Source organism: Sinohyriopsis cumingii, chromosome 15 (genome assembly GCF_028554795.1).
Source record: "Sinohyriopsis cumingii isolate HCF-2022 chromosome 15, ASM2855479v2, whole genome shotgun sequence".
NCBI classification, from domain to species: Eukaryota; Metazoa; Mollusca; class Bivalvia; order Unionida; family Unionidae; genus Sinohyriopsis; species Sinohyriopsis cumingii.
Window position 1 is genome coordinate 150,486,278 of NC_142975.1, and position 12,518 is coordinate 150,498,795.

General features: G+C 34.2%; 1 protein-coding gene across 5 annotated transcripts in view; it reads right to left on the reverse strand.

The window, feature by feature from the left end:
- Positions 1-12,165, reverse strand: part of LOC149783061 (AP-1 complex subunit gamma-1-like) — a 97,462-nt gene extending 85,297 nt beyond the window's left edge. For 2 of the 5 annotated variants that reach the window (XM_089934659.1, XM_089934658.1), the window contains exon 1: positions 12,023-12,165. In XM_089934659.1, coding sequence (XP_089790785.1) covers positions 12,023-12,028 — 6 coding nt within the window. In that variant the 5' untranslated portion in view covers positions 12,029-12,165. Of the gene's footprint in view, positions 1-2,803; positions 2,859-12,022 lie in introns of all 5 variants that reach the window. The other 3 variants (XM_089934660.1, XM_089934662.1, XM_089934661.1) reach the window with 3 other exon arrangements.
- Positions 12,166-12,518: the final 353 nt, after the last annotated feature.

Consider the following 12,518-nt stretch of genomic DNA (forward strand, 5'->3'; position numbering starts at 1 on the left):
GTTCTAACAAATTTAAGTTCAAGTCCAGACGAAAAATCCGAAATGGAAGCCGATGACGTATATTGTAGTCAGTATAGCGCTGAGGTGTTTACAGTTCTTTGTGAACCAGAGAAAATAATATTCTGACGTTTGAATTCTGAATAAAATTTAAAGAAATGTCTTTGTCCAAGAATTCTGTGTGAGCACTCAAATATTTCCTGGAAAAAGAATTAATATTTTGGAATCCAAATAATTTGAATAAAAATTAAAATGTAACTCCAAACTGGTCACAATGAAACATTTTCCAGTGTCCAAGGTAAAAGCAAAACTAAGAAATATCTCTCTAAACATCGCTATTAAATCTAACTACATGTACTGCACAATTTTGGAAAACCCAGAATTGTGAAATAGAGGCTATTTACATATTAAAGTCACCTACTCCCAGCATGACCTTGACAAAAACGAATCATTTTACTCAGAGAATAAAAAAACAAAAATAGAAAGTTGTTTACTTGTCTCAGTGATTTCTGAATCAAGATTGAGAGCAAAGTCAAAAATAGAAACAGTGTTTCTATTATTAGGTGTTTATGAAAAAAATTCAGGTAAAACTGAATTTTCTGAAAAAATGACAAATCAAGTAAACAAGATTACATTACTTTGACATGCCATGAAATTAATTTCTTATAAAACTTAGTCAATTAAATTAAATATAAATTAAATTAAATATACAAAAACGGTATCAGTTGGGCACAAAGATGTGTGTGCAAAGAGCAGCATGATGCCATGAAACACAGTGATGATATCAAGTGCATCAGTTGGGCACAATGCTGTGTGCAAAGAACAGCCCAATACCATGAAACACAGTGATTATATCAAGTGGATCAGTTAAGCACAATCTTTTGTTCAAGGATGCAATCAGTGTGCTCATTTTAAGTAATGAACTGGAGTAACAGCCTTAAGGCAAGACGAGGTCTTCAACTGAATCTGTCATCCAGAAGTGCCATGAAGAACTACAGTTAAGTGGAGAGACATTTAAAGAAAATATCAAGTATACCGTAACCTGGGTACATACCCAATTTATCAGTTAAATTTTCTTTTCAAACCAGCTTAAAAAGTTAAACTCACAAATGCACTACTTTTCTGTGAACCAAATTATGCAAAAGGTAAAATTTAAAAAATATTGGTGGATATTTTAATACCTATTTATCGTATTTGCCCACTGTAGTTATAGTGTCATGGTAATTCATTTCTAACCTGTACAGTGGCTATGAGACCTTGTGATCAACTACTCCATAATGGACAGTGTTATGATCAACGAAAGCAAAACGGTACACAAATAAAAGTGTCACAGAATAAATATCTGCACCCATGAATAGCTAGACGATTTTGATTTCAGTGCAGTCATAAAGATGATTCAAAATGTAAATGAACTTTAAACAAAATTAGTTTATTAATTTTCTGCAATTCCTTCTTAAGAGATCCAAAACCAATATTAAATTAATAATAATAATAATGATAGCAACCCTTCAAGGGCTGCAGAATCAGCAGAACACATTTTTTTTACTAGTATCTTCTCATCGTGAGGCATACAGCTCCTATGAAGGCATGCAGTTACATTTACCTTTCTGGCTTACAGTATTTATTTATGCTACCTGTATGTTTCAGACACTGGTGGATGATCAATCTATAGCTATAACTAGGCTAATTGAAGTAGACAATCAAACCAGGCAAACTGCTCTTTCATATGAATCTGCATACCATATTGGCTGAAATCCAAAATTAAGAAACTTACTGTGAGAAAATTAAACTGGGTGGGTCTGACAAAGATTCCACTAAATGGTGCAGAATGCAGAAATTAAACTCAGCAATGGTTTCATCAAACTCAAACTGCAAACCATATTTTGTTGAACTGCAATAATAATTCAAGTTACTGTGCAGAAACAATAGTGGAATGGATAGATGGATGGAAAATCAGGACAAAAGGGCCAAGTTAGAATCCAATTTTCTATGTAGAGCACTGGACAAAGTTTCACCACTGTCTGAATACACACAACAAGGGGCAATGTGAAGAACCTACATTAAACCCTGAGACTCTATTACTGTTGAAATACACGGACAGTGGGAGGAAGGGACCTAAACCAAAAACCCCGATGTGCTTTTTCTGTTGAAATACACTTGCAAAGTGGGAGTGAGAAGGACCTACACCAAACCCTGAAATGCTTTTACCATTAAAATATACCTGACAAGTTTGGAGAGTGAGAATCTACACAACACCAAGATGCTTTTGCCATCATTAGTGTTCACAAATTCAGTGCAAATCCATATTTTTTTTATTTCTATCACTTTAATGTCTATAAATCTAATGCGGTGCACTACTGCAGGTAAAATAAAAATAAAGAAAACCAAGTAAAGAATAAGTAACATAAGCAATACTTGTATGTTTTGTCAACAGAACAAGTTAGACAGAATGTGGCATCATGCTATGGATACAGGCACAAAAAATTAGGATTGTAGTGAAAATTAAAATCTTATTTTAAAATTAATTGTGAAGAAAAAACTTTAAAGCTTGAAATTAAGGTCAGAGGATATCTGCTTTCCAGTTACAAGATATGCCACTCCAATAAAATCCTTTCAGTACAACAAACTCTCAATTGATCATAGGAAACCGAAGACGTGTAACAGAATCCCATATGAATTTACATTCTTCAGTGTCTGAAAGAAATGTCCCATCGAACGTTTACAAAAACCATGCACAAGAGCTTGCTTTGCACTGGAAAGATGATATTATGTTGCAGTTTAACTGGCTGTGAAACAAAGTACTTGCTGCCTGATTTGGAAGTGTACTGATCAGCCTCTATCTTGATAGTCTCTCACTGTCACTGTAATATATAGTAGCAGAATAAATCAATAAATTTAATAATGAACTGCTGTTTGCTTGGTTCAATTAGGTTAAAATTGTAGACTAAATAGATCTTCACATATACCCTATCACCTGCATCCTTGCTCTTGTACATCTTTAGAACTGATATTAAATTTAGGTAAAGAAGTCGTCAAAATACGTTGCCACAAGTCCACATCTTAAGTAATTTAAACTTGCATTTATATACATGGATTCAAGTACAGTAAATCCAATAATAATTAAAGAATGCAAGTAATAGGGTATCTAGGGTATACACTATGCTCATTTTGAACACAACATCCAACTTTTTTTCCCCAAATGGCAAACAATATTTACGTATCATTAATTTTCTGCTATTAAAGTCTCAGCTCATATTAGATGTTGAGACTATTAGTAATTATATTATAACAATTCCTGTATCTTGTATGACAAATGATCACATTCCCATGTCAATTCTTAGGAATTTATCACAATTATAGTATATATAAACATGTTTCTAAGTACACTGTTCAGAGTGTGCAAGGAGAATGCAAACCCCAGTTCAAGTGTTGCAAATTGGGTGAGCTGGGGGCATTTACCCACCCGACACTGCCTGCATGGCTCAAAATTAGCCAAATATTGCCAAAATCCCATATAATAAGTACAGCACACATAATTTTTCCTTTCTTCACCAATAAGGAGGGGTTACAATGCATCAGAGCGATTTACAGCTCAAAAAGGCAATGCACTACACAAACATAAAGACATTAGTTGAGAATCAGGAACCAAATTAAGAATGGTCTCCATATCAATTATATGTTTAGACAAAAAATTTCAACAATTTTGTATAATTAAAGCATGCTGAGAGAAGGTTGGTCTGCTTCTGTATACAACACCATTCAGCCTTTATCGCTGTTACTGCTGTAAACAACACCATTCAGCCTTTATCGCTGTTACTGCTGTAAACAACACCATTCAGCCGTTATAGCTGTTACTGCTGCCCCCTCAAAAACTTATGCAGAACATGGACCAAAAACAAAGGCTGCATTTTAAGAGCACGAGTTACCAAGACCTACATCAAGAAAACTGGGGGGGGGGGGGGGAGAGAGGAGGGAATAACAGGGTTGTTTAATGGCCTAATACTCATTTTATAATTGTGTTGGGAATACATGTCCGAAGCTTTTCACTTTTTGTATAAATTAACTTTAGTTTCACAACACCCATCCTCTTAAAGATTCTTAACAAAATATTCCAAGGTTTCAACAACCATCACATGTACGGAAACCATTATGTATTATATCACTGCTTCTTGCTGTTGTCAATTCACAAAAAACAAGACCCATTTTAAAAAAACAGGGCCATTTATTTAATAAAACAACCATCAATGTAGACATTCTCTATTTTCTTTCTCTTTTCTTTAATAAGATACTGATGCTGTCATCCCTGAGGAAACATCTGCACGCCAATTCAGGAATTTTAAGTTCATTACAAAATCTGGAACTAGCAGCTCCGTAATGCAGTGCTGTCATTAGGTGCCAAGGTCTGGGATTTACCCTGGCAACTTTGCCACTAGCACCCACCTATATTCAAATAATCAATAAACATTTTTTAAGTCAAAACAATATAAAAAAAACCTACTATTTTGGGGGAAAACCTTTGTGCTTGTAAAACTAATGAACCCGTGTCACTGCCAATGAACTGTATCTGAAACAAAAAGCCTTTTATTGTCAAGTACTCGTTTTACTTGGTTGTCTTGCTTTCATCATGTACGTGAATAAGCAGGCCAATTTACGGTAGTTTCACTGTATGATGTACATAATAATAGTAACAACAATATTTAATCAACTGTAATGTGTTGACCTCACACATGACAATGACCACTAGCTCTTACACAGGTAGATCTGCATGCCTTATAACTTTTATTTTATTCCACCGCACCCCATATATCCAATTGGAAACAAAAGGCATAATTAACGTTAATGCAAAGCAGGTCTGCTTTTAACTGAGTGTAATAATACCACAAACACTTCCACAACTTGGAGATCACAAAGGTCTGCACTTTATTAGGTTCTCACAGAAACACTCATGGACACAGCTGTAATGGCAGAAAGACATTTTTCATGTTTTGAAACAAGTGGATATATATTGCAATTAAGATGATTAGTAAGACTGAGCCAGAATTGAAAGATAGAACTAAAACACAAATTTCACTTGACAAAACTTATTTTACTGGTATTTATTTATTAAAATATTGTTAACTTCAGTGTATTTAAAAATGTTTTTTGGAAAGGAAATTTAACAAAACATATGACTTATTATAAGCTGAGAATTTCATGATGCTTACTCAAATTTCTAGGTACAAGCAACCATTTTGACAATAAAACAAGCGATACATCAAAGTTTAATTTACCAAGTTTGATCATAACCATCTTCATATTTAAGAAATATGGGCCAATTTGCTGGTACAATGGCTCCACTCTTATACAGCCACCCCATCTGAACAAGGAAAGTGGCCATACAAGACAGATGGCCTTTCCAAGGGAATCAATATTTGTTACAAGTATATGTATGTAAGTAACTTCAATGTGCTTATTATCTTTATTTATAAGTAACATTAATTAAGCCCTTCATCCCAATCTCTGTTTCCTATTCCACTGGTTTAATAATTAGGGTAGGCAGGTCATTTTTTTAAAAACATATTTAATGATTTATTTTTGACCATGGGAGAAAAATGTGCGTGGGTAGGCAGTGAGAAAAAGGGATAGTCAGCTGACCAGAAACACATTTTTGGGGGGCCTTGTCAAAAGGTTTTTCTTATCTTAAGAATAAACTTATTTCAAGTGAACATACATTATCATTCATTTAACACAGCATCAGAAAAGGTGTCAGTGTTTGTAACTCAGCGAATTTTCACTTCAGCATCTTTAAGTTTAAATGTCTGTAAAATTACTTAACTTGTTTTGCACATAAACTATTTCAACACCATTTGTTTCAGCCAACATGCTGAAAAAGGGTGATCTATTTATGTCAAATTATTCAATGCTGTTATAACCTGTGGATGAGTCAATATGTTTATTTAGGGAGTGATCAGTTTTTCCTATTTGGCCATAACGAAGTTGCCTCCCTTTGATCTCTTTGCAGTATCAAAAATTTACCACAGACCCATTTCAGTAACCTAGTTACATCCCTCTCATATTACAAATCTGTATTTGCTAAGTGTTTTGTATTTGGTTATGTTAACCATGACACTGTACAGAGTGATTTCTAACCCCTTACACAGTATACAATTAATATGTGGAAAAGACTGGGCAAATATATATATATATATATATATATATATATATATATATATATATAGCTATGCAATCAAGAAAATCTCTCTCTCTCTCTCTCTATATATATATATATATAATATACTATACTATGTCTCATCACTATTTACAAAATAATTGCTAGACTGAAATCGGAGAACCATCACAACATACACTTTTTATACAACTATTATTGCTTACAGCATTTCTCTTCTTTTTTGTATGTAAATAAACAAAGTAAATAAAAAATGTAATACAAATTCCAATATATAAATTGGTCATTTGTAACGAACATGATATAGCATGATTAAAACAATATAACATACACGTATAAGACACACAATACATCAGACTGATCCTTCGCCAAGATCACTAAAATGTAGCAACCACAGAAACCAGCCGCAAGACTTAGTGCCTGTGGAAGAAAATATGTCATAAAGAAATAAACCAGGAAGTAAAACAAAGGGACCAGCTCCACGGGCCTTGTGAGTATGGCACACTGTAAAAGAAATAATAAGCAAATAGCAACCCTGAACACAAATAATAATTATCTTTTTTACTTCCAAATTCTTTTTGATTTGTTATAGAAAACCAAACATAAACTATGGGGGATACAGAAACTCATTAAAGCCATTACAATTTTTGGAAGGCAGGGGAGGGGGACATTTTAAAAGCAGATAGCTTGGGGGTTGGGTGGGATGAGAGTTCACTAGAATTCTTGTGATGTCTAGTTAAATTAAATGTAGCTAAACACACCTCATTCATTTTAAATACTTTATGTGAAACAAATTAGGTGACACACATCATTGTCCTCTTATTACACCTCTGTATGTAAAAAAAGTCCTGATTGTACAGGGTCAGCCAGAGGTATAGGTTTCTGCCATTTAAATATTCACTGTCAAGTCTGTCAGTAGCTGCATGTTCCACCATATCATCTTTTCTACTTATTATTCTTAATGCCATATGGAGCGACTAATGACTGGAAGGAAGATACTGGAGTTATTATATCAAAATAAACAATATTTACTATGCTGATGATACTAGCAAGCTTCCTCACATATCCACACTGGATGGACAGAGATATCACTGATTGGTAAAGGTAAGCACTTTAGACCCCTCACCCACCCAAGGCCCCTTCATGAAAAACTGTAATCTTAACCATCTTCTGTTAGGAAAGCAAAAATTACTTCAAAGTGTCATCGTTTCAAACACAAGCAGTGTGACGGTTGCTTTTGGCAGTTGAAATGCTTCCATGAGCCAGCAGAATATCAGTGGGATGAAGGCAAGCAAAATGTTATTTCATACAGGTGCTGATATTGCTTGTGCCAAAAAAACTAACTTTTGCACATTCATGGGCATGTGCTTAATAGTTGACTCACCATTAATCCTTTCTCCCCTATCCCAATTTCCTAAAGTTATTTTTTTGATGATGAAAACATACCTACTTGTAGTTTGAAACTTAAACATCAATATGTAAAGAACAGTTTGTGTTTTCCAAATACAAATGGTGAAAGCACATTCTAGATATATTTACTGACGTCTACTTGCATTATTTGCTTTGTAAAATTAGTCAGAAAGAGTAGGTGAACCAGTCATGGGAAAATAATGATGGACATCACTGGGTCTTCGTAGTAAATCTTCATTAAACTCATTTTCTTAACTCACTGGGCAATTAGAGACAGCTCTGTGGCAACTAAGCTAAAAATTATAAATCAATGAAAGGAAATAAGCAAGTGTTGTTTAAGACTTAATGTGGTTAGAATGGATGAACACTATGGTGTTAAGACACCTGTGCATGTGCTCTCATGTACATGTTTCAAACTAGTTTAGAAATGTTTTTAAGTGCCATTTTCTAATCAAGTTCAAGAAACTAAAAGTGAAATAAAGAGAAATATCTTGTTTAAATGGCAGTTGATTAGGTATTTGTACCTATCTGTAATTACAATATTGCAGTCTAGGTCAGTAAAAAGTAATTACAATAGCATTTCTTGCCTTGCTCTCAGTCCTCCCTTTTCAGCTCTCATTTCTCCATACTCTGTCCAAAATAAAGTTGTAATTTAAATGGAGATTTACCTATGTACACTGCCATTTGAAAGTTTGAATTGGCAACTGTGGCCACCATCAGAACCAACAAAAACCTGGATATATGTGCAATAAAGAAGACTAGAAAGCAAAATTTTAAATTCTTCCACAACAAAAAAAAGCATGCCCAAAGAGATTCACAAGGATCAAGATTTTGTGGACACAGAACAAAAACCTCTGGGAAATCTGTGATCATGCAATTTTGGTACAACAATGATTACATGTGTAATGCTAATAAATCACAAATTAAGTTTAAAGTAATATTTAAGCAAACAAGAGTTTAAAACATAATGTACTTTAATGCTATCAGTGATAATTGTACACTAAAACTCGTGCGATTTTTCATTTCTCCACGTGTAGCAATCGGGCAATGACACCCCACCCCCACTCAATCTTCATCAGAAGTATATTTATCTGTAAATCACCACCACGACTTTGCAGGCTTGCTTTGTGCAATTACACTATCAAGGGGGCTGCTAGGCATATTTTATTGACATTTGAATAGCCAGTGCATGAAGACCACCAACGGAAAGACTGAGACATCTGAGCAATTAACAACTGATACCAACTAAAGAATCATCATCTTTCTGTCAATAATAATAAATTCTGAGCTAGTGCTGACATGACAGGGACTGCTGCATGTCTATTGTTAGCAAGAACCTATAGTTTTCCGTTGCAGGGGATAGGGATGATTGGACTTGGATTTTCTTTTCAACCTCGATTCTTTTTCATAATCAGAATTTAAAAATAAAAGTGAAGGATGTAAATTACAGTACTGAGGATTCCCCATCACTACAAATGAAAGCAAGAGCTTTGATTTCAAGCTTTCCAAAAAAGTCCAGCACTTCCCCTCCTCTGAAAATTAAATGGTATATTCCTAAAAAAGACCCAACATCAGCATACAGAAATCAAGGCAAATACCAATATCAACAATGCAACTATAGCCCAGCAACTAATAGCAGATACCTGATGGCCATCAATAATTAAACTGAAGAAAATTTTATTACTCAAATAAATACAATTCATAAAACTGCATTGTTCCAAGATTTCTTTCTGCCCCATAATAATCAAGTCTCAGAATCAGATATTCCAGGAATTTTTTTCAAGCAAAAAACACATCACACCATCAAATATATCATGTTTTAGTCTAAACTTAATGCTATTCAAGGCACCAGACTGAATTCATTATCAAAAATCAAAATGTCTCTCGTGCCAAGTTAATATCTGGTTTAGTTTGATTATTTATAAGAAAGGTGTAGCTATTGAAGCTACAGTGCTCTGGGTCACTGTAAACATCCAGATATTAATTCGTTCATGTTTATTACACAAAGAATTCTTTCTCTCCATAATGATATAACTGGGCGTCAAAAGAAATCATACACTATGTAAATGTGAACTTGTGCATGGAGTAACAATTACAAAATGTGCTACTTTGTTTCACATTGTTCTCATGGTCTTTTATTTATTAATTTGCTCTCTGTTTATCGTTCTTTTCACAGGAGTGAGTACAACATAACACTGACATTAAAAAGTTAGAAGAAAAAAAACAACATACCGTACCAGATTTCTAAAAAGTATTGACATTATGGTAATATTATCTAAAATCTGATTTGGCATTATTAATTAAACATTATCTTTGTTAGAAATATGCAAATATTTATAATTAACTGAATGATCATGTTTTTTTCAATATCACAAAAATATACACACTGCTCCCATGCAGAATGCATTAAATAAGTGTAGGAATATCTGCAGTTTTGTTTCATTTTCATTGGCTGTCTTTTAAATGGAAATCTACTGTTTTTAAGTGTATTATCACCTCCGTCAGGTTTTTACAATATATAATTAAAAACAAAACAAAAATACTCCAGAAAAGTAAATGCTTCAAACAATATCTACTATTAATAAGTTCACCCATCATTGCCATTATGTTAATATCAAAAATTTGATACGGGAACATAGTACAGTCCATTAATTTATAAGGGTAACCCTGAATATAAATCAATGCCCCATGTACTGTCTTTTTCAAACTATTAGCTCATGCTTGCAATGAACATGATCAGTAAACCATGCCCTTGTCAAGTCAATGGGAAGATGCTATCTCCATAAGAAGCCTCACCAACTCCTTCAGGTGAAGACGGTGAAGGTTGTTTTCTTAATCCTCTACACCCCCATAGTACGGCAAGAAGAAAGGAAACATTTTGTGAGCTGTACTGTAGGTTTGCAACACAACACTGAGAATAGATTTGCAACACAATACTGAGAATATATTAATGCCCTATTGGTATACAATCTTCATATATCACAACAATGGTAAAGTCTGAATAAGACACTGACTGGAACATTTCTGTTGTGTCTCTGAATACTTTTTAAAATGGGGGTGAGTGTATTAGGCCAAAACGTAATGCTCTGCTCTATATACATAAACAAAAATTCATAATACCAACTTTTTACATTACATAATATATTAATGTTGAATTCTGCCAGCACAATAATGGATATATGGTGCCAATTAAAGCTCTAAAAGTTTATTATTTCATGTGAATGAAATACATAGTTTTTAATTTCTTGGTGTTACCTATCACATACGTAACAAAATCTTTTAAAAAGTAAAAGTAATCGATGTACTACCATTATCAAGGCTATTCACAAAATGCAAGTGTACATAATTTACAAAAAGCTATTCAAACAATTGCATATATGACATGTAAAGGGTATTAGCAGTTATATGTGGTAATCACAGGAATAACTAGCCTAATTCACATGGCAGTCTGATCAACATTAATATTTTGTCTTTTAGAATTGAAATTATCAGTTACTTTGACTTTTTTCCATATAGATTTCTTTTCATGCCAAATTTGCAAGTTAATGTTGAAACAGAAAGAATCTTATATTCCATCATTTCACACATGCAAATTTTATGATTACCCACTGGCAGAGCAAGAAATTTCTTTGGGGGTGGATGTATGTTATAAACAAAATAAAAGCAGGCAAGGGCTGTGTGGGACCGAGATCCAAGAACCTCCAGTGCATAACTTTAAATGAAAAGAAAACTTATTCCAGGAAATGTGATGGTTATTTCACACAGATTGTTTGTTGAAGATAATTGTGAGAAGGGGACATACCAGCTTCCCACTCCCCACCCAAAGGATCTACCCATGGTACCAGTTTTTGGATAGAGGAATTTGGGGACATCAAAACCTGTGTTAATGGCATTACAGGTTTTGACCCTCCCCCAAACCCCAATCTATTAACTGATACTCCTGATTTTATTTGCAATGAGCCACCATGTTCACTGGTTGATTTCATACAAGATGAATTATGCAGACTCGCCCCTAATGTATTCACCAATCGCTATGTCAACCGTCTTTGCAACAGTGGATGCACAACAAATAGTCTTTGTAAAATTCAGTACACGGTCACCTTACAAACAGATACTTCCTACTTAACATTTCACCTTACGCCCACCCCTTTATTCCAAATGCGAACCAAGATCGACAGTCTACTCGATGAAATTGGGTTTAAACTTACATGTGCACAGAACTGTAAACACTTAACTAAGAACTAGCCTGCCCAGCTATCTGCAACTGCTTTAATTAGGCCATGTCACCTTGGGAAAAAACAATGCTCTGACACATCAGGAAATGCATCCTACGTCAGTCAACGCGACATGTCAAAGGTGGACTGAAAAGGTAGGTGGATACAGGTAAACTGTGCTTATTAGGAGTCTATCAACTGGGTAAGAACGATGGGAGGAAATGTGAATATTTACCAGCATTGTGGCCAAAGCGGGATACAAGGAGAAACGTACTACTTATATATTTGTGTGCCGGTGTCCAGTGAAAACGACAAATCATAACATTACTGATTCTCAATATGGCCTCCTCTGAACCGAATCACGAACATTACGTCTAGAAACATAGTTCAATAGTACAATCGGATATTTCATACATAATCACATAAACTCCACAGCACAGTTATTTCATTTCTTCATATTGTAATTTATAGCCGCAAAAGCAAAACGATTCAATGAAATTAACCTTTTGCTACAAATAGCTTTGAGCGTATGAATATAAAGCAATGAAAGTAGACCAAATATACCGTGGCAAGTGGTTGTGACGTCATGAATGTCAATAAATCAGCTAGATTTGCATGTTTCTGACATAAAATAAACAAATTATCACACATGTTTGGTTAAAAAAATATTTACTTGTATCTACTATAAATGTTTATTCATAACACAAAGTAAACGGTTATGACTCGGCAGC